The 26754-nt window shown below is 42.0% G+C and overlaps 1 protein-coding gene across 5 annotated transcripts in view; it reads left to right on the forward strand.

Annotated features, from left to right (window-relative positions):
• The first annotated feature begins 21919 nt into the window (after positions 1-21919).
• The window catches only part of RIC3 (RIC3 acetylcholine receptor chaperone), a 42876-nt gene continuing 38041 nt past the window's right edge, over positions 21920-26754 (forward strand). For 2 of the 5 annotated variants that reach the window (XM_010592251.3, XM_023550874.2), the window contains exon 1: positions 21923-22096. In XM_010592251.3, the coding sequence (XP_010590553.1) occupies positions 21973-22096 (124 nt within the window). In that variant the 5' untranslated portion in view covers positions 21923-21972. Of the gene's footprint in view, positions 22097-26754 lie in introns of all 5 variants that reach the window. The other 3 variants (XR_002786328.2, XM_003412021.4, XM_023550875.2) reach the window with 3 other exon arrangements.

The raw sequence follows: 26754 nt of genomic DNA on the forward strand, positions 1-26754 counted from the left end.
TTCTCATGTATCTGTTGGCTGCCTGAATATCTTCTTTAGAGAAATGTGTGTTCATATCCTTTGCCCACTTCTTGATTGGGTTGTTTGTCTTTTTGTGGTTGAGTTTGGACAGAATCATGTAGATTTTAGAGATCAGGCGCTGGTCGGAGATGTCATAGCTGAAAATTCTTTCCCAATCTGTAGGTGGTCTTTTTACTCTTTTGGTGAAGTCTTTAGATGAGCATAGGTGTTTGATTTTTAGGAGCTCCCAGTTATCAGGTTTCTCTTCATCATTTTTGGTAATGTTTTGTATTCTGTTTATACCTTGTATTAGGGCTCCTAGGGTTGTCCCAATTTTTTCTTCCATGATCTTTATCGTTTTAGTCTTTATGTTTAGGTCTTTGATCCACTTGGAGTTAGTTTTTGTGCATGGTGTGAGGTATGGGTCCTGTTTCATTTTTTTGCAAATGGATATCCAGTTATGCCAGCACCATTTGTTAAAAAGGCTATCTTTTCCCCAGTTAATTGACACTGGTCCTTTGTCAAATATCAGCTGCTCATACATGGATGGATCTATGTCTGGGTTCTCAATTCTGTTCCATTGGTCTATGTGTCTGTTGTTGTACCAATACCAGGCTGTTTTGACTACTGTGGCTGTATAATAGGTTCTGAAGTCGGGTAAGGTGAGGCCTCCCACTTTCTTCTTGTTTTTCAGTAGTGCTTTGCTTATCCGGGGCTTCTTTCCGTTCCATATGAAATTGGTGATTTGTTTCTCTATCCCCTTAAAATATGACATTGGAATTTGGATCGGAAGTGCGTTAAATGTATAGATGGCTTTTGGTAGAATAGACATTTTTACTATGTTAAGTCTTCCTATCCATGAGCAAGGTATGTTTTTCCACTTAAGTATGTCCTTTTGAATTTCTTGTAGTAGAGCTTTGTAGTTTTCTTTGTATAGGTCTTTTACATCCTTGGTAAGATTTATTCCTAAGTATCTTATCTTCTTGGGGGCTACTGTGAATGGTATTGATTTGGTTATTTCCTCTTCGGTGTTCTTTTTGTTGATGTAGAGGAATCCAAGTGATTTTTGTATGTTTATTTTATAACCTGAGACTCTGCCAAACTCTTCTATTAGTTTCAGTGGTTTTCTGGAGGATTCCTTAGGGTTTTCTGTGTATATAATCATGTCATCTGCAAATAGTGATAACTTTACTTCTTCCTTGCCAATCCGGATACCTTTTATTTCTTTGTCTAGCCTGATTGCCCTGGCTAAGACTTCCAACACGATGTTGAATAAGAGCGGTGATAAAGGGCATCCTTGTCTGGTTCCCGTTCTCAAGGGAAATGCTTTCAGGTTCTCTCCATTTAGAGTGATATTGGCTGTTGGCTTTGCATAGATGCCCTTTATTATGTTGAGGAATTTTCCTTCAATTCCTATTTTGGTAAGAGTTTTTATCATGAATGGGTGTTGGACTTTGTCAAATGCCTTTTCTGCATCAATTGATAAGATCATGTGGTTTTTGTCTTTTGTTTTATTTATGTGATGGATTACATTAATGGTTTTTCTGATATTAAACCAGCCTTGCATACTTGGCATAAATCCCACTTGATCAGGGTGAATTATTTTTTTGATGTGTCGTTGGATTCTATTGGCTAGAATTTTGTTGAGGATTTTTGCATCAATGTTCATGAGGGATATAGGTCTATAATTTTCTTTTTTTGTAATGTCTTTACCTGGTTTTGGTATCAGGGAGATGGTGGCTTCATAGAATGAGTTGGGTAGTATTCCGTCATTTTCTATGCTTTGGAATACCTTTAGTAGTAGTGGTGTTAACTCTTCTCTGAAAATTTGGTAGAACTCTGCAGTGAAGCCGTCCGGGCCAGGGCTTTTTTTTCTTGGGAGTTTTTTGATTACCGTTTCAATCTCTTTTTTTGTTATGGGTCTATTTAGTTGTTCTACTTCTGAATGTGTTAGTTTAGGTAGGTAGTGTTTTTCCAGGAATTCATCCATTTCTTCTAGGTTTTCAAATTTGTTAGAGTACAATTTTTCATAATAATCTGAAATGATTCTTTTAATTTCATTTGGTTCTGTTGTGATGTGGTCCTTCTCATTTCTTATTCGGGTTATTTGTTTCCTTTCCTGTATTTCTTTAGTCAGTCTAGCCAATGGTTTATCAATTTTGTTAATTTTTTCAAAGAACCAGCTTTTGGCTTTGTTAATTCTTTCGATTGTTTTTCTGTTCTCTAATTCATTTAGTTCAGCTCTAATTTTTATTATTTGTTTTCTTCTGGTGCCTGATGGATTCTTTTGTTGCTCACTTTCTATTTGTTCAAGTTGTAGGGACAGTTCTCTGATTTTGGCTCTTTCTTCTTTTTGTATGTGTGCATTTATTGATATAAATTGGCCTCTGAGCACTGCTTTTGCTGTGTCCCAGAGGTTTTGATAGGAAGTATTTTCATTCTCGTTGCTTTCTATGAATTTCCTTATTCCCTCCTTGATGTCTTCTATAACCCAGTCTTTTTTCAGGAGGGTATTGTTCATTTTCCAAGTATTTGATTTCTTTTCCCTCGTTTTTCTGTTATTGATCTCTAGTTTTATTGCCTTGTGGTCTGAGAAGATGCTTTGTAATATTTCGATGTTTTGGACTCTGCAAAGGTTTGTTTTATGACCTAATATGTGGTCTATTCTAGAGAATGTTCCATGTGCGCTGGAAAAAAAAGTATATTTTGCAGCAGTTGGGTGGAGAGTTCTGTATAAGTCAATGAGGTCAAGTTGGTTGATTGTTGTAATTAGATCTTCCGTGTCTCTGTTGAGCTTCTTCCTGGATGTCCTGTCCTTCTCCGAAAGTGGTGTGTTGAAGTCTCCTACTATAATTGTGGAGGTATCTATCTCGCTTTTCAGTTCTGTTAAAATTTGATTTATGTATCTTGCAGCCCTGTCATTGGGTGCGTAAATATTTAATATGGTTATGTCTTCCTGATCAATTGTCCCTTTTATCATTATATAGTGTCCTTCTTTATCCTTTGTGGTGGATTTAAGTCTAAAGTCTATTTTGTCAGAAATTAATATTGCTACTCCTCTTCTTTTTTGCTTATTGTTTGCTTGATATACTTTTTTCCATCCTTTGAGTTTTAGTTTGTTTGTGTCTCTAAGTCTAAGGTGTGTCTCTTGTAGGCAGCATATAGATGGATCGTGTTTCTTTATCCAGTCTGTGACTCTCTGTCTCTTTATTGGTGCATTTAGTCCATTTACATTCAGGGTAATTATAGATAAATAAGTTTTTAGTGCTGTCATTTTGATGCCTTTTTATGTGTGTTGTTGACAATTTCATTTTTCCACATACTTTTTTGTGCTGAGGCGTTTTTCTTAGTAAATTGTGAGATCCTCATTTTCATAGTGTTTGACTTTATGTTAGTTGAGTCGTTACGTTTTTCTTGGTTTTTGTCTTGAGTTATAGAATTGTTATACCTTTTTGTGGTTACCTCATTATATACCCCTATTTTTCTAAGTAAAAACCTAACTTGTATTGTTCTATATCGCCTTGTATCACTCTCCATATGGCAGTTCAATGCCTCCTGTATTTAGTCCCTCTTTTTGATTATTGTGATCTTTTACCTATTGTCTTCCATGATTCCCTGTTATGTGTATTTTTTTTTTAATTAATCTTAATTTGTTTGTTTTTGTGATTTCCCTATTTGAGTTGATATCAGGACGTTCTGTTTTGTGACCTTGTGTTGTGCTGATATCTGATATTATTGGTTCTCTGACCAAACAATATCCTTTAGTATTTCTTGTAGCTTTGGTTTGGTTTTTGCAAATTCTCTAAACTTGTGTTTGTCTGTAAATATCTTAATTTCGCCTTCATATTTCAGAGAGAGTTTTGCTGGATATATGATCCTTGGTTGGCAGTTTTTCTCCTTCAGTGTTCTGTATATGTCGTCCCATTCCCTTCTTGCCTGCATGGTTTCTGCTGAGTAGTCAGAACATATTCTTATTGATTCTCCCTTGAAGGAAACCTTTCTTTTCTCCCTGGCTGCTTTTAAAATTTTCTGTTTATCTTTGGTTTTGGTGAGTTTGATGATAATATGTCTAGGTGTTTTTCTTTTTGTATCAATCTTAAATGGGGTTCGATGAGCATCTTGGATAGATATCCTTTCGTCTTTCATGATGTCAGGGAAGTTTTCTGTCAGGAGTTCTTCAACTATTTTCTCTGTGTTTTCTGTCCCCCCTCCCTGTTCTGGGACTCCAATCACCCGCAGGTTATCCTTCTTGATAGAGTCCCACATAATTCTTAGGGTTTCTTCATTTTTTTTAATTCTTTTATCTGATTTTTTTTCAGCTATGTTGGTGTTGATTCCCTGGTCCTCCAGATGTCCCAGTCTGCATTCTAATTGCTCGAGTCTGCTCCTCTGACTTCCTAGTGTGTTGTCTAATTCTGTTATTTTATTGTTAATCTTTTGGATTTCTACATGTTGTCTCTCTATAGATTCTTGCAACTTATTAATTTTTCCAGTATGTTCTTGAATAATCTTTTTGAGTTCTTCAACAGTTTTATCAGTGTGTTCCTTGGCTTTTTCTGCAGATATCCTAATTTCATTTGTGATATCATTAAGCATTCTGTAAATTAGTTTTTTATATTCTGTATCTGATAATTCCAAAATTGTATCTTCATTTGGAAAAGATTTTGATTCTTTTGTTTGGGGGGTTGGAGAAGCTGTCACGGTCTGCTTCTTTAAGTGGTTTGATATGGATTGTTGTCTCCGAGCCATCACTGGGAAACTAGTTTTTCCAGAAAATCCGCTAAAAAAAAACTGCGATCAGATCCCTATCAGAGTTCTCCCTCTGGCTCAGGCTATTCAGATGTTAATGAAGCCGCCTGGGGAGGGTGGGGGAGGGAACAGAGAGATAGGAGAGTAGCACCTCAGAATATAGCCAGAGTTGCTTGTCTTGCTTGGAATGACTGTTATATCTGAGATTCCCGCGGGCGCGTCGCCTATGTGTGCTGACTGTGTGGAGATTGCCCCCAGGGGGTCTGGCCCGCTGGAGTCACGGTCAGATCCTCCGCTTCCAGCCCCACGCCCAGCGTCAAGGCTCCCCTACTGGGACGGTGCACTCTCAACTCCAAAATCAGTCGCTGCCTCCCGGGGACTTCTCTTCCCTCCAGCCGCGTGGCCGTGCCGCCCCCTTGAACCAGGTAGGCCCCCTCCCGGGGTTAGTTCAGATGGGTGGAGTAGCTCCCCGTGCTTGTGCCGCGAACGAGTGTCCCGGCTGGAACGCTGTTCTCCCCACTCCAATACCAGTCGCTGCCTCCCGGGGACTTCTCCTACCGGCTGCGTCCCACGCCGCCCGCGCGACCCGGCTGGTCCCCTTCCCGGGGTTAGTTCAGGGGGTGGAGCAACTCTCCGTGTTTATGGCGTACCTGCGTGCAGTCCAAATCCGTGCGAGACGGTTCCCCGGCTCGGATGCTGCTCTTTCTGCTCCAAGATCAGTCACTGCCTCCCGGGGACTTCTCCTACCGGCTGCGTCCCACGCCGCCCGTGGAACCGGCTGGTCCCCCTCCCGGGGTTAGTTCAGGGGGGTGGAGCAGGTCTCTGTGCTTGTGCCGTACCTGACTGGTACGCTGGCTCCAGGCTCTGGAAACAATCGCTGCTTCCCCGTATCAGTTCGTTCTCCGTCTCTAAATCTGTGTTTGTTGTTCAGGGTTCGTAGATTGTTATGTATGTGATCGATTCACTTGTTTTTCCGTGTCTTTGTTGTAAGAGGGATCCGAGGTAACGTCTGCCTAGTCCGCCATCTTGGCTCCGCCCCCCGATTTAGTTTTGATAAGAAAAACAACAACAACAACAACAACAACAAAATTAAAACAAGACTATCCAAAGTATCACAATTCTTAAACTTAACTTGCAAATAAATACAAAATAATTACCATTTCAAAAAAAAACACATTGAAAGCCAGGCTATTGAGGGGAGTTTCTGCTACTTATCAGCTTTGGCACTCAACTCATTTCTGCCTTTTGTTTTCGACACATACTGTTGAGAAAATCCAGATACCCAGAGATATGCAGTGAAAATGGTAACATTTTAAGTTCACCTTGCAACCTCAGGATAACCTTCAATTAATCTATTTCAGAAGCTTGAAAGAGAACAGTAGAAAAGTTTTTTTTTTTCCAATAGTGAATCACCAAAATGATCTAATTGCTCATCCTAAGTGTCACATATTCCTTACTATAAGTAAAGAATCACAAATGAAGAACTCCTAATTTATAATACCCTTTTATGGATACATTTATAAGAAATGCAAATATATTCACAGAAATGGCAGAAGAATCTTTATTCTCAAATTGTATTTAAAAATGAGTTAATCTAACAGTACTAGTTAACATATCAGGAATTGCCAATATATTAAAATTTAAGATATACTGCATTTGAGTGTTTTATTCTTGAAATAGTTTAAGAAACTGAAAACAAGATTCAAAACAGATATTGAAGGAAGCTCTGCAGCATCTAAGTTTCTACAGAACACCATTTAAAAACCACCCAGTGACAGCACCATAAACACCATCTAAGCCTAACATGAGAACGTGGATGATCAATCGTTCAATGTAAACCTGTTCCCACTTAATTTGTCATTTGTGGTTTTCAACTACTACATAGTATACACGTAAACTTATTTCCAATCATTTGAGGAGCTTTTTCAAAGCACTTTGTCTGTAGAATCTAGACATTGTCAGCTTCATTCATCCGCTCAATGAATATTTATTGAAGCCCATCATGTGCCAGGTACTGTTCTAGGCACTGGAGATGCAGAAGGGTGCGAAACAGACAAAAATCCCTGTCCTCATGCAGTTTATATTCTAAAAGGAAGAGACAGGCAATAAACAAAAGTAAGCTTTAACCAGAAAAACAAACCCGTTGCTGTCAAGTTGATTCGGACTCTTAGTGACCCTAAAGGATAGAGCAGAACTGCCCCATAGAGTTTCTGAGGAGTGCCTGGTGAATTCGAACTGCCAACCTTTTCGTTAGCAGCCATAGCTCTTAACCACTACGCCACCAAGTTTTCCAAAGTAAGCTTTAAAAAAAAAAAAATTTTTTTTTTTTCTTTAGAAGGTGATAAATGCAATGGAAGAAAATAAAGCAGGACAGGAGGATAAGAGATGTTATATCTTACATAGGTTGGTCAGTGAAAGTCTGAACTGAGAAAGGTGATATTTGAGCAAAGACTTGAATGAGTTGAGTGATGAGCCATACAGATATTTGAGGCAAGAGCATCCCTGGCAGAAGACACAAGTGTAAATGCTTAGGATGCTTCCCAGGCATGTCTGAGTGACAGTAAAGAGGCCAATGGGGCTGGAGCTGGAAGCAAAGAGATAGTAACAGGAGATGAGCTCAGTAAGGTGAGGATAGTTACAAGCCTTGGCTGCTTTGGGACCCCCAGCTCAATGACAGCTAACAACAGGGACCGTATAATAGCAGGATTGTCATGGATTGAATTGTGTCCCCTTAAAATACCTGTCAATTTGGCTAGGTCATGATTCCCAGTATTGTATGATTATCTACCATTTTGTTATCTGATGTGATTTTCCTATGTGTTGTAAATCCTATCACTATGTTGTAATGAGATGGATTAGTGGCAGTGATATTGATGATATCTACAAGATTAGATAGTGTCTTAAGCCAATCTCCTTTGAGATATAAAAGAGAGAAGCAAGCAGAGACATGGGGACCTCATACCACCAAGAAAGCAGTGCTAGGAACAGAGTGTGTCCTTTGGACCTGAGGTTTCTGGGCTGAGATGCTCCCAGACCAGGAAAAGATTGATGAGAAGGACCTTCCTCCAGAGCCAACAGAGAGAGAAAGCCTTCCCCTGGAGGTGACACCCTAAATTTGGACTTGTAGCCTACTAGACTGTGCGGGAATAAATTCCTCTTTGTTAAAGCCATCCACTTGTGGTATTTCTGTTATAGCAGCACCAGCTGACTAAGACAAGGCTCTAAGCTCTCTTCTTGCTCCTTTCCTTTCAAGGATCACTTTCTTCCAGTGTATTTGGGAAAAGCAGCCTTTGTCTCAAGAGCATCCTTGACCTGGACACGCTTTACCTCTCCGCTTTCATTGTTTCTAGTGGCCCTGGCAGTAGGGATTAGCGTTCTCTACTGATTCCATGCTGCTACTACCACCCTGACCTTATAAGAGGGGAGCTCCTTGCTCCAAGCAGGGGCATAGTCCCCTCTCTTACTCCTTTGCACCACTGACTCAGCCCACTGTACGTTAGACTTTTCTAAAGACTGGAAGAAACCATAAGAGGAATACAGTACAGGAGGAACCCTTCACTGAAAGTCATTTCCAACCAGCCGTCTCCCATCATGGGAAGTTCTTTCCTGCCTGACTCTCTATTGGGCTCAGCTCCTCCACAAACCACAGGTCTTCAGACCCTGTCTTCCCTTTCCCAGGCCCTAGGCTGACAGATTCCTGTCTCTGGGCCACCAGAGGAAGTCCCCAAATGTAACAACATAACAACCTCTCATTGCAGGAAAATATCATTTTATTTATTCTGGAAGGCCCCTTAGTCTTCTTTGTCTCAACCCCTGCTCAGTCCAGAAGACCCTCTGGGCCTTGCCTTTTTATAACCAGAAGGTTCATGGAGGCCTTTTCCTTTTGCCAAGATGAAGTCCTCTGCTATCCTAGAATGCAGAACACCTGCTGGCAACTTCTCTAAAAACAGCAACATTTTGCTCCTATATTTAATACAATTAAAAACTACTATGTGATATGGAAAACATAAACTAGGAGTCACATGACTTCTTCACTGCACACTAGGCTTCCTGGAGTGTGACTCACGGACCAAACAGCAGGCTCCAATTCAGCCAAGGAGGGCCTATGTAGCCATTAGGAATCCTGGGTACAGTGCCTAGAGCATACCATACTTTCAGGGTCCCACAAAAAAGTTTTGAAGTCTTTTAAAATCAGAAGGAAAAATGAATTTTTAGATCAAGGAAATGTTTTAACATATAATGTTAACATATTTGCCTTTTTGCAGTCATAATATATAATTTTAATTTTTGTTTGTTTGTTATGGATGCTGAGGTCCATGAAGGCAAAAGTCCCGACTCTTGGAAGTCCTTATGTGGCCCTTCAGCCAGGCAGAGCCTGCCATGACTTGAATCTACTGGCTCATTCCCACTGGCAGTCTGTTTATGTCACTTGCTATCAAAATCATAGCAGAATCAAGGTGACCTTTAAGCAACATAGAATAATTTTTAATTGCCCATTTTTAGTGATCAGTAAGAAGAAAGGAGATAGTAAAGCTATAGTTATTATGTAAATATCTCTAAGAGAGAAGGTGGACATCAACTGAAACAAGTTTTGAAAAAGACAAAAGGGGAGACCTAAAATAGATTTAAACTGACTTCTTTTGTGACTCTTTTCTAGGCCCTAAGTCCTTGCTCTACAACCCCTTCTGGAAACAGGTTAAATGTTGAATAATAATTATATGTCCTTAATAATAATCTTAAAAAACTTGTTGCTATCGAGTCAATTCTGACTCATAGCGACCCTCTAGGACAGAGTAGAACTGCCCCGTAGTGTTTCCAAGGAGCACCTGATGGATTCGAACTGACAACCTTTATGTTTAGCAGCTGCAGCTCTTAATCACTATGCCACCAAGGCTTCCAAATAATAATATTAGTAGCATTTAATATGAGGCAGGCTCTATTCTAACTTCTTTGTACACAAACTCAATTTTTGTAAGAGTAATACTTTCATTTGCAAGAGGTAGAAATCCAGTTCAAACTAGCTTCACACTCACAAAAATGGGAGGAATTTATTGAGTCACATAGCTGGGAAGGATTTGAGGCAGCTCAGAGATTCTGAGGATGAGAAGGAGCAAGGAGAGTCTTGGGGTCAAAACCAGGATTCAGCACCATCAGAACCACTCACCATTCATCTCTGCTGGTTGCTGCTGGTCTATAGAAAGGCCTTCTCAATATGGTGGAAAAAATAAAAAAATAGTAACCTAGAAACCCCAACTTGCATCTATCTTAGTTTGGGCTCCCACCAAAGCAGATTCTGAGGCAAGAATCTGGGTGTTCTACATTATTTGGACCAACCCCTGTCTCTCAGTTTTTTTATACCACGATAGCTTGCATGTTGCTATGATGTTAGAAGCTATGCTACCAGTATTTCAAATACCAAAGGGGTCACTCATGGTGTACAGATTTCAGTGGAGCTTCCAGACTAAGATAGACTAGGAAGAAAGACCCAGCAATCTACTTTCAAAAATTAACTAATGAAAATCCTATGGATCACAACAGAACATTGTCCGATTTAGTGCTGGAAAATGAGTCCCCTAGGTTGGAAGGCACTCAAAATACACATTAACCTCTACAAAGGACTACAGTATACCAATAATTGTGAAGATGGCGCAGGACCAGGCAATGTTTTGTTTGTTGTAGATGGGGTCACCATGAGTTGGAGCCAACCTGATGGCAGCTAACAACAACAACAATAAACATTATTTGGAAGGTGATCCCAAGAAGCATCAAGGGAGTGAGGTTATGAGAGAAGAAAGGAAAGGGAAGTCAAAAGGGGTGTGTTAGTGAGTGGGTTACAGCTGTAACAACTAAAGCTCAATCCCACTAATCTGCCTCTGAAAGGATGTGTGGAGCACTCCTCAGCACTGTCATCCCAAAAGCAAGGAAGCTGAAGTATTTATCTACCAACTCCCTACCTCACTGTTTGAGAGTTGCTCTGGGTGCAGTAACTGTTGGATACTTCTGGACTGTCCCCAGGGTAAGCCTAGCTTGCTCCCAAGGCCAGAGAAGGGCCTAGACAGAGAGACACAGGAGCCCAACTTGTGACAGGAACTGTGTGCAGATGACCTCCAGGGTGGACGAGAGGGCACTAACAGCACCCACTACAACTCTATCCAGCACCATGAGCCACAAAGCAGCATGGAGCTGCTTCTCCTCCAGTTTCAGATCCAGGAAGCCCAGCCAAGGACCCTGCTCTAGCAGGCTTAGGTCAATGCCAGTCTTAGTCATCTAGTGCTGCTATAACAGAAATACCACAAGTGGATGGCTTTAACAAAGAGAAATTTATTTTCTCACAGTCTAGTAGGCTAGAAGTCCAAATTCAGGGAGTCAGCTCCAGGGGAAGGCTTTCTCTCTATCGGCTATGGAGGAAGGTCCTTGTCATCAATGTTCACCGGGACTAGGAGCATCTCTGCACAGGAACCCTGGGTCCAAAGGACGTGCTCTGCTCCCGACACTGCTTTCTTGGTGGTGTGAGGTCCTCAACTCTCTGCTTGCTTCCCTTTCCTTTTATCTCTTGTAAAATAAGAGGCAGTGCAGGCCACACTCCAGGGAAACTCCCTTTACATTGCATCAGGGATGTGACCTTAGTAAGGGTGTTACGATCCCACCCTAATCCTCTTTAACATAAAATTACAATCAGAAAATGGAGGACAACCACACAATACTGGGAATCACGGCCTAACCAAGTTGACACATATTCTGGGGGGATACAATTCAATCCATGACACCCACCATGGACTAATCATAGGTCCAGAGGAGTTGTTAGAAGAAAGAAGGTGCCTCTAGTCTTTTCCTCCTCTCTCTTCAGTAACTAAAACCCACTTTCCCCACTGAAGTACTGAGTCTTAAGGAGAAGGGGAAAGACTGGCCTTGCTCTGCTCAGCAATGAGGACACTGGCAGACACAAAGCTGCCTGGTTTTCCAAGTTTCCACCAACTTGATCCCCCTGCAGAAAGAAAACAGTCATTATCAAAAAGCCAATTGTCATTCCGCCTCTTTAGAAAAATTCCCATTAAAGATAAAACAAATTTTAATTAGATTAAGTATCCAATTACTGTAATTACATTTTTTAAAAATTCACATCATGAAGATGACCCTTTTAAAAAGGGTTACAGGAATAATTAGTGTATTCATATTAACCAAAATGTATTGGATAATATTTATACCCAGAAGACAAAGTACATTACACACATTTCACCTTTGGGGAAAGCTTGCAAATGTTTTGGCAGTGGCATGAATATTTATAGGCAACAGTGTGCTTTAGCAAGATTATGTGAGGAAGCATTTAAATGCTCACCAATTTTAACCCAGGGGTAAAGTATACAGAAAATGTAGTGCAGAGATTATGGATATGCAAAATGTGACTTAAGCGGGGAATTTCTATCAGTTTGCTTAATTAATTGGAGCTGAACACTATTTCCTCATTCAAAGCAGAAAGGCCCAAGGTATCCAACTGTGACTTCTCTCTGCTCTCTGTCCGCCAGGGGCAAGCTAGGAGAGGCGGGTAAGAAAGCCACTGTAAGGACGTTCTCACCTTGCTAATCACCACCAGGAAGCCTCCGTCCCTATACTCCCTACCCCTTGCCCACCCAGCCCCAGTTGGATAAAGTTTTAGGATGAGGAATATAGGCCTTCCAGAGGCTTCCTCCCTAAAGGCTTTCTTCTGAAACTATCTTTTCTTTTTCTGATTCCAGGTTTCTTTCTGCAGGCGGACCTTTGAGCTGTGTGCAGTTACTGCTGCTGTTTCTTTCTCACACATGATTGCCTTCCAGGCTTCACCACATTTGCTAGCTCAGTGGGAGGAAAACAGCATGGAGTTCGCAGTCTCCATTTCACAGATGAGAAAACTGGGGCCCTGAGAGGCAAAAGGCTTTGTGTAAGACCGCAAAGTGGCAGACGTAAGACTTCATTGTTGTTAGTTACTGTCAAGTCAGCTCTGACTCATGGCGACCTTATGTACAACAGAATGAAACGCTGCCCAGTCCTGTGCCATCTTTACAATTATTGGTATGTTTAAGTCCATTGTTGAGGCTATTACGTCAATCCATTTGAGAGTTTCCCTCATTTTCACTGACCCTCCACTTTACTAAGCATGATGTCCTTCTCTAACGATTGGTCTTTTCTGATGACTTGTCCAAAGTAAGCAAGAAAAAATCACGCCATTCTTGCTTCTAAGGATGTAAGACTAGAACTCAGTTATTTGTAAAGAATTCTTATCTGGGATGAGGCCCAAAGACCTATGTTGGGTTAGTCTGGGGACTGGTAGGGTGCAAACTGCCTGTTTAGGGCCAGTGGGACTCTCTGTAATTCTATTCATATCCCCTTTTCTGGCATAAGGATGTATTTTGATGACCTGCGGGCATTCATGGGCAAAGTGTCTACCCAATGTCCATCAGAACAAGGACTGTGGTAGATGAGCTGTATTCTTGGGAATAAAGCAGAAGTGGGAGAACAGCAGGAGGCACACTGGGCTTCAGGCACCACCCAGAGGTTGCTGGAAGACAAAGACTGGACTTTGAATCTGTTGTGACGGTGGGACCTTTGTTTTGCTAGGGCAAGATTTCTGTTCCCCATTTGCATTTCTACAGATGGATAAGCAGGCAAATTTGACGGTAGGCAGGACTGAAGGGTGCGTCTTGTAGGGAAAGCAGGTGTTTAATTCTGCAACTGTATCATGGGATGGGAGGGAGGTGAGGAACATGCCCAGAGACAAAGCACCCTGTGGGTGTAGGGAACAGACATGTGGCTGAGCGCCTGGGGCAAAGTGAGAGAGGAAACAGTGGAGTGAGGGTAAGCCAAGCAGGAGCCTGGGGCTGGGCACTAAACCTGTTGCCACTGGGTCAATTGCAACACTATAGGACAGAATAGAACTGCCCCCATAGAGTTTCCAAGGAGCTGCTATTGGATTCAAATTGCCAACCTTTTGGTTAGCAGCCCAATGCTTAACCACTGCGCCACCAGGGCTGGGTACAGGAAGACCATATGTCCTAACTCTCCACTTCACAGTTCAAAGGGTAGCAGACAGTCTTGCCTTTCAGTCTCCTCTGCTGCAGCCTTATCACTCCTCACCAGGACTATTGTATGAACCCCTAATTAGCCTCACCTTCTCCTGTCCTCCCTGCTGCCCCAGAGTAACCTTTTCTCAACACACATCTGACATTCCTCTCTTCTGCTTACAACTCTTTGATGTTTCCTCATTACCTTCAGGATAAAAATTCACCAGTTCTGCCTGGCTTCCTACCCATTCTTCCTCTTTCTGGGCTCCAGTAGCATTCCCCAAATGAACTGTGACTATTAAGCCTTTGCTCAATCTGTGCCCTCAGCCTGAATACAGGCACATGAGGAACTGAAGGAAGAAGGAGAGGAAAGACAAAGGAGAACTCAGACAAGGTATCTGGAAGAGGAAGAAGGCCATCCATACAGGAAATGAAAATAAGGTAGGAGAGAAGGAGGAAAAAGGAGAAAGCAGAGGAAAGAGAGAGAGGATCATGAAGAGAGCAGACATGAAACAGTAGCTGTCTCATAAACTGTCCTGCCTGCAGGCTCCCAGGTCCTACCTCCCAAGGAGATCTCATATTTAGAAGGAATTAAAGAAACAGCTGTTGATTCAACCCTAGGAGAAGTTTACTCCATAATTATTCATAAGTACATGCCCTGGAATTTTCTTTTCCTCAGCCTTCATTCCATCCCACAAGAATTCAGTCAGTGCCCTAATAAAGAAATTTTGACTTTATGGTTGATTTCATGGTCAGACCAAGTCTCTCAACTCACAATGATAAATGCTCTGGGGCACTTCCCCACAGGCTATCAGGTGGGAAAAGGACATCTAACCAAAAGGAAGCAACAGATTTTTTAAACCCAGCAAACAGAGGCTCTAGCTGTTAACTTTTAAAGACTATGTCCTCATTACTGCTCAAAGAAGGCGCAGACTGGCAGGGACAGTGTAAGGCGATGGAGAGAATCCTGGTCTGGGTGTCAGGAGATCTCCTGGTGCAGCCACTAATTATCAATGTGATCCAGGGCAAGTCCCTTCCCCTCTGCAGGCCTCAGTTTTCCCTTTGGTCCAATAAGAAGAGGGCTGAGCTAACTGATCTCTAAGGGCCTCTCCACTCTAACTTCCCCACCCACCTTTAGTCTTCTAGCAGTCTTGTACGCTGCCAGGCTTGGGGGATGCTTTGTGGAGGGGGGGGGGGAGGGCGGGCAGGAATGCGTTCCTTGGAGGACGTTCCTATCTTCATGGAGAGAATAGGTGGGCCCTGGTTATCTTTAAGCCCAAAAGGGAGCACCTTTGCCAAGCCGGAGTGGTTTACGAGCAGCAATTTTTCCCTTTCCAAACCTTCACCACGCTTAAGAAGTCATCCTCCATCCTGCCCTTTCTTAGAAAATGGTGTGACCATATCCCTTACCAAGAAGACTGAGGCAATGAGAAATGAGCTCTCTTAATTTGCTGTCCCTACATGACTCCTTTTATGTGTGCCTGAATTTACTCCTATCTCCTTTAATCCAAGCTGATCCTTAGCCTTGTGTCCTAGATGTCTGTCCTTCATGTCTGCTCTGGAATCTGGGACCTGATCCAACACTGGTCCCCATTGATCCCATAGTTCCCAGCTCCCCCTTTCTGGTGTTTAACCCCTAAATGCATAAACATGCTCAAGCTCTTCCTTGTTTAGAAAAGAACAACTGCCCACTCAACCCTCAGACATCTTCAAGTTATCACTGTACATTTTGTCATTTCTTTACATGCAAGCTCCATATAGAATGGATTGTATTTGCCATCTCTACTTCCTTGTCGTTTTCTCCTTTTTTACACTAAACTCATCAGACTTCAGATCTCAGTTCTCCACTGATATCTTCTTGGAAAACTGAGCCTTCACTTCAGAGATAGGATCTGAGTTTTTCAAGAGGTCTTGAATCATAGTGTGCTCTCAGCTCTACAACATTACCAGCCAACAGAGAGAGTAGCCATCCCAGGAACCACCCAAGCTTCCCTAGCTCCTTGAGCTGCCTAATAGCTCTGTCCCCCTGAGGAGGCCCCTGTCTCCTCCAGGCTCACACCCCCCCCGGGCTACAATATTGAATATGCTGCCAGAAAAATACTCCGGACTATAACTTTGCATTTTCACCTTTCCTTATGCTATTTCCAGGACTAATGTGATCATGATCCCTACCGTGATGTGACTGATTACTTGTGTGTGGCCTTTCTAGCCATGGCATTGTAACTCCTACCTAAGTGACTGGGCGGGACCACATGATAGGGTAATTGTGGCCCACCAAAGGGATTGGTCAATTTTGCCATTCCACTGCATTTGAAATAAGCAAGCCAGCATGTCCTTTGTACCAGGGATCCCTGTGCTGAGAAGCTCCTGGAAGCAGAGACAGACAGAAATAGAACTGTAACTCTGAAGATAGTGAGAAGCGGTGGCAGGAGAGACCCGGCAGCAGAGACCTGGCAGCAGGAGATGGTGTGGTGGGCTTCCTGACCCACAGAGGGAGAAAACTGAATGCCTTTGGGGAGAGGCCTAAGGCCAGGGAGAATTATGCCTTCAAGCACTGCTTGGAAGCAGCTGTTCTTATGGAAGACCTGTATCCTGAGTGTTCCTGAGCCTGAATTGTAACTGTTACTTCCCTAATAAATCCCATAATCATGAGTATAGTCTATGAACTCTGTGTGGCCATTGCAATGAATTATCGAACCCAGTAGAGAAGTAGAGAGTGCTGTGGGAGGGAAGGATGGTGTCAGAATTGGTAAAGATGGTGAAAAGAGGAAGCTTGTCTGACCTCCACCTCATGGGGGTCAGCCTTGCATGGTTGATCTGGGTTCTCTTTCCCCCTTGTAGGGTAGGAGGAGGTCAGACACCACCCCCGTGCTGTTTTTACACCTACCTAAAAAAGAAAAAAACTTTTTTTTTTTTTTATTTACCTTGGTCGCCATCAGATGTTTTCAAGCCTCCCAAATCATCCATCTTCACGTATCCACTCACCCCCATACTGCTCAGTAGATATTTTAATTTTACTCCATCTCCTATCCCTTCCTGACTCCCCAAGCCTTACACTTACTGTGCCCTCTGGACTCAAGGTCTGTCATCAGAAAAACTCCTACAACCTCTACTTCTTTGAAGTTTCTTTTACTTTCTTATTCTAATAGAAATTGAGTTGTCCCCTCAGGGCCCTGCTTCCCTTGCAGTTCTCCCTTGCACTATCTAGTACTGTAACCGCTAGCCATATGTGGCTATTTAGCCCTTGAAATTCGACTAGGGCTACTCATACTGAGATAATAATGTTTTTAATATATTTGACTAAATAAAATATATTGTAGGAATTTTAAAATATTATCTTTCCATTGCAGAGATCAGTTAGCTCAGCCCTCTTATTATTGGACCAAAGGGAAAACTGAGGCCTGCAGAAGGAAAGGGACTTGCCCTGGATCACCCTGACAATTACTGGCTGCACCTGGATTGAAACCCAGATCTCCCTACTCCCAGACCAAGATTCTCTCCACCACCTCACACTTTCCCTGTTCACCACCTCTTCCCCTGCAGAGGTGTCTGGAGAAAGTAAATAAGAGTTATTTTTCTTCCCACAGCTCAAGGCCTGTGGATGGGGTAAATCTCCAACTTGTTACCCATTGCAACTTTCAAATTGTTTCTTCCTCCTCTTCCTTTAAAAACCACAGATCCTTAGAAGTGCTTATTGTGTGCTGCACATTACACCCTTTGTTTATGTCACCTCACACCTTCCAGTAACTTCTCACTCATTCAAGATTTTAACACTTGGATTATTTATTATTTTCCTTTCCATCCCATTTCTGTTCTGATACTTGGCAAATTCAACATATTGGTGTAACCTAGATTTCCACTGTGGCCTCTTATCACTTTACAACAGCACTCTTGTAAATGCCATCTTCTCCCAGAATTCACTTATTGTTGATGGGTTGATGACTTCCACATCTATTTCCAGCCCAAATATCTCTCCTGGGCTCCAAACCCTCATATCCAACTGGATATCTCCACATGGATATTTCATAGAACCTTAAACTCAACTAATCTAAGTCTGAACTTATCATTTTCCCCACAAACCTGATTCTTCTCTTATCAGAATCTTGGTATATGGCACAGTGTTTACCTGGTCACCAAGCAAGAATTCTGGGAGTCATCCAGATTCTTCTGCATCTCTCAGAGGCCAAATCCCATCAGTCACCACCTTCCCAAGCTGTGCCTGTCATACATGAGTCCAGACCTTCTCTGATTCAACCCTTCCAAAGAGTAAAAGTGGTAGTTACAAGGGCATATTCTAAGGTAACCATGCCTAGGTTTAAATCATAGCTTCCAGTTTATGCTATGTTGGCAAATTACTTAAGCTTTCTGTGCCTTAGCTTTCTCATCTGTAAAATAGGGCTATAATAATAGTGCTTACCTTGTAAAGTTGTTGGGAGAATCAACTGAGTTAAAATATGTAAGATGCCTGACAGAGCTGTTGTTATTACGTACCATTGAGTTGATTCCAACTCATAGTGACCCCATATTGACGCCATGTGACAGAGCAGAACTGCCTCATAAGATTTTCTTGTCATAATCTTTATGGAAGCAGATCACCAGGTCTTTCTCCCACAGAGCAACCAGATGGGTTTGAACTACCAACTTTTTGGTCAGCAGCAGAACACTTAACCATTTCCGCCATCAGAGCTCCTTTTGGCACATAGTGAGGACTCAATAATTTTTAGTGATGCCCATGATGTCAATCTATATTTATGCCTTTTCCCAAGAAAGGTGATCCCATCAAATTCAGAAATTATCAAACAACGTCATTAACATCGCACTCAAGTAAAATATTGCTGCAGATCATTCAAAAGTGGCTGCAGCATCATGTCAACAGGGAACTGCCAGAAGAAATTCAAGCCAGATTCAGAAGAGGACATGCAACCAGGAATATCATTGCTGATGTCATGTGGATCCTGGCTGAAAGCAGAGAATACCAGAAAGATGTTTACCTGTGTTTTACTGACTATGCAAACGCACTCGACTGTGTGGATCATAACAAATTATGGATAACATTGCAAAGAAAGGGAATTCCAGAACACTTAATTGTGCTCATGAGGAACCTGTTCATAGATCAAGAGGCAGTTGTTCAAACAGAACACAGGGATACTGCGTGGTTTAAACTCAGGAAAGGTGTTGTATTCTTTAACCATCCCTATTCAAACTGTTTTTTTTTTTTTATTCAAACTGTATGCTGAGCAAATAATACCAGAAGCTGGACTATATGTAGAAGAACAGGACTTCAGCATTGGCGGGAGACTCATTAACAACCTGTGTTATGCAGATGACACATCCTTGCTTGCTGAAAGTGAAGAGGACTTGAAACATTTACTGATGAAGATCAAAGACCACAGCCTTCAGTATGGATTACATCTCAAGATAAAGAAAACAAAAATCCTCACAACTGGACCAATAAGCAACATCATGATAAATGGAGAAAAAATTGAAGTTGTCAAGGATTTCATTTTACTTGGATCCACAATCAGTACCCATGGAAGCAGATTTCAAGAAATCAAGACACATTGCATTGGGCAAATCTGCTGCAAAAGATCTCTTTAAAGTGTTGAAAAGCAAAGATGTCACCTTGAAGACCAAGGTCGCCTGACCCACATCATAGTGTTTTCAATCACCTCCTATGCATGTGAAAGCTGGATGATGAATAAAGAAGACCGAAGAAGAATTGACGCTTTTGAACTGTGGTGTTGGAGAATACTGAATATACCATGGACTGCCAAAAGAATGAACAAATCTGTCTTGGAAGAAGTAAAACCAGAATGCTCCTCTGAAGCAAGGATGGTGAGACTACATCTCACATACTTTGGACATGTTGTCGGGAGGGATCAATCCCTGGAGAAGGACATCATGCTTGGCAAAGTAGAGGGCCAGCGAAAAAGAGGAAGACCTTCAATAAGATGGATTGACACAGTGGCCGCAACAATGGGCTTAAGCATAACAACGATTGGGAAGATGGTGCAGAACCAGGCAGCGTTTCATTCTGTTGTACACAGGGTGGCTATGAGTTGGAACCGACTTGATGGCACCTAACAACAACAAATGACATCGATGATGATGATGCCTGAGTAATGTCAGTAGGGGCAAGCTGGATGCATGAATTGATGAATGAGATTTGGAGAATATCCAACTCTTTCTTAACCAGAATTTCAACCAGTCCTTTTTTGACCTCACTCCACACCCCTGACTTTAAAGAGACCAATTGCCTCCAATTACAGGTGGTCCCCAACTTACAACAGGGTTCCATTCCAACAACTCCATCATAAGTCAGTTCTGATGTAAGTCGAATACCTCTTTCTGTTTTTTAATTTTCATTATTATTGTCCTTTATTATCAGTATTTTTATAAATCTGACTTTTGTCTTTGGTGGTTGACATGAGAATGATAACATCAGCAAATTACATGCTGCAGTATTGTATGCAGTACATGTTACTAACGATAATATGTACAACAGAAAAAGGATGGTTCTAAGTGTGGTTCGTTGTAAACTTGAAAACGTTGTAAGTTGAGGACTACCTGTAGTTTGTTTCTTATAGGCTTTTCGTATGTAGGCACTTTGCTTTCTCTACTGTACATCTGCACTGTCCAATACGGTAGCCACTAGCCAAATGTGGCTACTGAACCCTTGAAATGTGACTAGTGCTATACATGTTGAATTGATAATATTTTGGATATATTGGGCAAAATGAAATGTATTATTAAAATTAACATCACCTGTTTCTACTTTCTAAGAAAGAAACTACTAAAATTCTTAGGTTACATGTAGCTGACATTATATTTCTTTTGGACGTTGGTGCTATGCATCTTACAAAATTCTGACATTTCTTGTCTGCTGTCATGTTTCTCCCATTCTCTTTAATCTTGTGGCTTGTACACTTTAACTGTTTTTCCACTTTCGTAAGGTGTCAGGAGAAAGCAAAGATAAATGCATGTGCCTCATCTGTCATAGCTAAGCTTTTCACAATCTAGCTACAGCTCTTCTTTGTAGTCTCATCACTTTGTGTCCTGTCACCAACCACATGGCCCAGCCAAAGTGAATTACTGATGGTTTTCTGAACACACCAAGAAGCTTCAAGTTTTCATGCTCTTGCTTTGTTTCCTTTTTCTTGAACACCCTTTAACCCCTCACACCTGTCTGCCTCATAAGTTACTCATTCTTCAAAAACTAACTCAAATTTCACCTCCTGTAAGGAGCTTTTTTCTGACTCCTCCTTTCAGTTGAGCTGACTACTCCAGAGTCTAGTGTATGTCCTGCATTTTCTTGCTTGGATACCTCTCTACCCCATAAATGAACCCATCTGATTGATTAGGCCCTCTAGTGCCAAGTTTGTTAAATGAATGAATAAAGTCAGTAACAAAGAACTGTGAGGATACACAGGAACGAGAGGCTGACTGAAAAAGTTTCATGAGGGTAGTATTTTTAAGCTGTTCGTCAGAGACATTTCTGACAGGTGGAGATAGTGTCAAGAATTTTCCAGGCAGAGGGAACAGGACGAGATAAGTTTCTCTGAAAGCCAGGAATACACTAGGGAAATAGCAAATGATCCAGTATGGATAGAGCACTGGTTAGGCCAGATTATGTAGGGCCTTGAGGTCATGGGAATGATTTTGACCCTTGTTCTGAGGACAATGAAGAGTTATTGACGGAATTTATGCAGAGGAGAGCGACAATTCTGTTGGAGTTTTAAAATTATCGCCTCTGACTGCAGATGGAGAATGGATGTGAGAGGCAAGAATGGAAGCTGGAAGACCAGTGAGTTGGTTGCACCAATCAGGCAATTGCTGGCGGCGGTCTAGGGGTGGGCCTAGGAGTAGATGTTGATACGGTGGCTGTTAGGTGGGGATGGAGAGAAGAGGTTGGCGGTAGGCTGCACAGGACAGATGGAGGTGGAGAGTAAAGCAGGAGGAGTTTCTAGTTTGTGCAAAGTGGAAGACGAGAGTACCGTTTCCTGTGACCAGTAACGAGAGAGGACCAGGTCAAATCCCGACGCGAGCTGAAGTGCGGACGCTTCGCGCAGCTTGTCCCTCGCGCGGCGCCGTCGCGCGCCCCGCTGTTCTGTCGGCGGCAGCCGCCGGCGCCGAGGTTCCAGTTCCGCTTCCGGCTGGAGCCTGCCACCTGCGGCGAAGGCGAGCGGCCATGGCGTACTCCACAGTGCAGAGGGTGGCCCTGGCCTCGGGGCTCGTCCTGGCTGTGTCGCTGCTGCTGCCTAAGGCTTTCTTGTCCCGCGGAAAGCGGCAGGAGCCGCCGCCGGCTCCCGAAGGTAAGAGCGGGCGGCCCGGCCGGGACCATCTCGAGGTGGGGCCACCCACTTGGGAGCTGCCCGGCGTGGCCTCCCGGGACTGCGCATCTAACCCCGGCGAGGAGAACGAAGGACGCTGCTGAGAGACGGGGACTCTGGGCTCTCCGGTCCCCGCCTAGGTATCCTCCAAACGGGCAAGAGTGCGGACGGGACGTTTGGGTGCTGCCAAGGCCTACGGGTTCCCTGGGCATCGGCGGGCGGCGGGCAGCTCCGCCGGGCACCGGGTCCCTCCTGAGGTCCTGCCGCAGGCAAGGACCAGGAATCTAGACCTACGTGCCTGGGTAGCCTTGCACAGACCCATTTGAGTTTTGCTCGCAGTCCCTTCCTTTTCTGGTTTAACTCATCTTGTTCAGCAGCTGTTGAAGTGCTTTGAGTCAGGAAGCCTCCCAGTTGGGTTCCTCTCTTAGGATTTCCGTGTGCTTTCTGTCGTGCGTTAGTATGAAATAAGATCAGTTTGAATTGGTATTTTTAACCTGAATCCGTTGTGTACTTTCAGCTTGGTGTAGGGCACTCACTGCTCTGGGCTCTTTTTGTAGCTTTTAAAATATAACTTGAAGGTTTTGGATACCCAAATTTTAGTTACTGAGGTCGAGATGAACAAATTGTTCTGTTCCCCTTACTTAAGCTGTATCACTTTGTTAATCCTTTATTAGTGGTATGATGTATGTGGTGTTTAAAATTCTAATCTGTCACTGCATGGGGCGGGGGGAGGGGAGGGAGTTACAGAAAGAGTGAGTGTAAAGGCCTGGGTGCCAAAGGCTGGGAGAAGGAACTAGAAGAATTTTCTAGAGATCATGAAGTTCTGTTGGTAATTTTCTCCTGTAAATTCCGTCTGTAATATCCTTGAGACATTGCCTTAGAGTCTCTGAAACCTACTGGTGTTCAGCACGTTGCTTGCTGGACAGCTCCTTTTGAACTTTTACTTCTCTCCAACTTTTGCATACTGGCTGTACTTTTACTCTCTTTTGCATTATAGATTTTAAGTACCATAAATGCAAAGTACTAAGCTCTAGGGGTGGAGGGAAGATTGAACATAAAATTCTGTTTACAGAATTTGCATCTAATCTTTAAGCTTGTAAAACTATCAACCTGGAAGAGACTTCTAAAAAATCTTTGCGTGTTTGGTCTCTCTCTCTCTCTCTTTTTTTTAAATTTTTGTCTTATTACAAAATCCAAAAGTCTTTACTCCCTTTGTCTAATGATATTGTCTGCCTTGAAGAAGAGTAAATTAGTGATGACCCTAAGCAGTGAAGATTCTTCTAAAAGGTTTTTATGGAGTTGAATTTCCATTATGCTGAATTCTCCTGAACTAGTGCTATTGAATGTGAGTGGGAGACACTCTTCTGGATGTTGTAGAGAGTACAGAGTGGAGATTGGACATGGTTCTTTCTCTTGAAGACTCAAGTGCTGGTATTCAGTGTTCTCATCTTAGGATCTTTGCACATCCTGTACTCTTTATTCCTGAAGTGCTCTTCCCTCAGCTTCCTTCTCATGGTTCAAATTTCAGCTCAGATGTAACCTCAGCAGACTTTCCCTGCTGACTCCACAGAAAGTAACCCTCTTTCCACTCCCATCATTATCTGTTCCATCATGTTACTTTATTTTCTCCATTGCAGGTATCACTGCATGAAATTTTCTTATTTGTTTACTTGTTTATTTTTTGTCTCGACTTTCGAGAATGCAAGCTCTATGAGGGCAGGGGCTTTGTCTTTCTAGATTACCACTGTATTTCCACCTGGCATATAATAGGCAATAGATACTTTTGAATTAATTGATTAAAATTATGAAGCTACTAATATCAGTGTATATTTTCTTTTTGGATTACAAGTTATTGAAGTGGTATATTCTAAGCAAACACTTACCTTAAACAATATATCACAGTAATTGAAATTTGCTAACTTTTTTTTCCATCTTCTTGCATACAATTTAATGATTTCTGTGTACAGTTCCCACAGCTTGTATTCTCTCCTTGTAAAACAAATTATGTTAACAAAACTTTGTATTTGTATAATATTTTAACATTTCCCTTGTACTTTTAATCTGTAGATCTTTTTTTTATTTTTTAAAATTGTGGTAAATGTGTATGCAACAAAACATTTGCCACTTCAACATTCTTTGCACGTACAATTCAGTGACATTAATTATGTTTGTCATGCTATTCAACTATCACCTTTATCTGTTTCCAGGTTTTTCCAAAATTTAAAAAAATTTTTTCTTGTGGTGTAAGTGAAAGTTTACAAATCAAGTCAGCCTCTCATACAAAAATTTGTATGCATCTTGCCATATACTCCTAATTGCTCTCCCCCTAATGGGATAGTGCATCCCTTTCCTCCACTCTCTTTTCGTGTCCATTCGGCCAGCTTCTGACCCCCTCTGCCCTCCCATCTCCACTCCAGACAGGAGATGCCAACATAGGCTCATGTGTCTACTTAATGCAAGAAGCTCACTCTTCACCAGTATCATTTTCTATCCCATTGTCCAGTCCAATCCCTGTCTGAAGAGTTGGCTTTGGGAATGGCTCCTGTCCTGGGCCAACAGAAGGTCTGGGGGCCATGACCACCAGTGTCCTTCTAGCCTCAGTCTGACCATTAAGTCTGGTCTTTTTATGAGGATTTGGGGTCTGCATCCCACTGCTCTCCTGCTCCCTTAGGGGTTCTCTGTTGTGTTCCCTGTCAGTACAGTCATTGGTTGTAGCCTGGCACCATCTAGCTCTTCTGGTCTCAGGCTGATGTAGTCTCTGGCTTTTGTGGCCCTTCCTGTCTCTTGGGCTCGTAATTACCTTGTGTCCTTGGTGTTCTTCATTCTCCTTTGCTCCAGGTGGGTAGAGACCAATTGATGAATCTTAGATGGCTGTTTGCTAGTGTTTAAGACCCCAGACGCCTCTCTCCAAGGTGGGACGCAGAATGTTTTCTTAATAGATTTTACTATGCCAGTTGACTTATATGTCCCATGCTCCCCAAACATCTGCCCCCGCTACACTGGCCTTTGAAGCATTCAGTTTATTCCAGAAGCTTCTTTCCCTTTTGTTTAGTCCAGTTGTGCTGACCTCGCCTGTAATGTGTGTTGTCTTTCTCGTCACCTAAAGTAGTTCTTATCTACCATGTAATTAGTGAACACCCTTCTCCCACCCTCCCTTCCTCCCCCCTCTCGTGACCATCAAAGAATATTTTCTGCTCTGTTTAAACTATTTCTTGAGTTTTTATAATAGTGATCTTTTACAATATTTGTCCTTTTGCAACTGACTAATTTCGCTCAACATAATGCCTTCCAGATTCCTCCATGTTATGAAATGTTTCACAGATTCATCATTGTTCTTTATTGATGCGTAGTATTCCATTGTGTGAATATATCATAATTTATTTATCCATTCAGCTGTTGGTGGGCACCTTGGTTGCTTCCATCTTTTTGCTATTGTAAACAGCGCTGCAGTGAACATGGGTGTGAGTATATCTGTTCGTGTAAAGGTCGAGCACTTTTTTAGTCTTAATTTATTTTTGTGATTTTCCTGTCTGGATTGACCTCCGATTGCTCTGTCCAATGTTCTAGTCTTGGGTTGATAGCTGTTATTACTGATTTTCTAACCAAAGAACTCCCTTAGTATTTCTTATCATTTTGGTTTAGTTTTTACGAATTCTCTAAGCTTCTGTTTGTCTGGAAATGTCCTAATTTCACCTTCATATTTTGAGAGACAGTTTTGCTGGTTATATGATTCTTGGCTGGCAATTTTTTTCCTTCAATGCTTTATATAAGTCATCACGTTGCCTTCTTGCCTGCATGGTTTCAGCCGAGCAGTCCGAGGTTATTCTTACTGACTCTCCTTTATAGGTGACTTTTTGTTTATCCCTAGCTGCTCTTAAAATTCTCTCTTTATCTTTGGTTTTGGCAAGTTTGATTATAATATGTCTTGGTGACTTTCTTTTAAAATCTACCTCATGTGGAGTTGGATGAGCATCTTGGATAGATCTCTTCTCATCTTTCACTGTATCCGGTAAGTTTTCTGCCAACAAATCTTCAACAATTCTGTCTGTATTTTCTGTTATACCTCCCTGTTCTGATACTCTGATCACTTGTAGGTTATTTCTCTTGATAGAGTTCCACATGATTCTTAAGGTTTCTTCACTTTTTAAAATTCTTTAATCTGATTTTTTTTCAAATATATTGGTGCCAAGTGCTTTATCTTCAAGTTCACAAATTCTGCCTTCCAATTGCTCAATTCTGCTCCTCTGACTTTCTATTGAGTTGTCTAATTCTGTAATTTTATTGTTATTCTTCTGAATTTCTGATTGCTGTCCATCTATGGATTTTTCCAGCTTGTTAAATTTTTCATTATGTTCCTGAATAACCTTTTTAATTTCTTCAACTGTTTTATCTTTGCGTTCCTTGGCTTGTTCTGCGTATTGCCTGATTTCCTTCCTGATGTCTTGGAGCATTCTGTATATTAATATTTTGTATTCTGTATCTGATAATTCCAGGAATGCACTTGCATCTAGAAGATCCCTGGATTCTTTGTTTTGAGAGCATGTTGAAGTGACCATGTCTGTTTCTTTATGTGATTTGGTATTGACTGTTGTCTCCGAGCCATCTATAAGTTATTGTATTAGTTTATGTTTGTTTACTGT

The sequence above is a fragment of the Loxodonta africana genome, chromosome 7, assembly GCF_030014295.1.
Source record: "Loxodonta africana isolate mLoxAfr1 chromosome 7, mLoxAfr1.hap2, whole genome shotgun sequence".
Taxonomy (NCBI): Eukaryota; Metazoa; Chordata; class Mammalia; order Proboscidea; family Elephantidae; genus Loxodonta; species Loxodonta africana.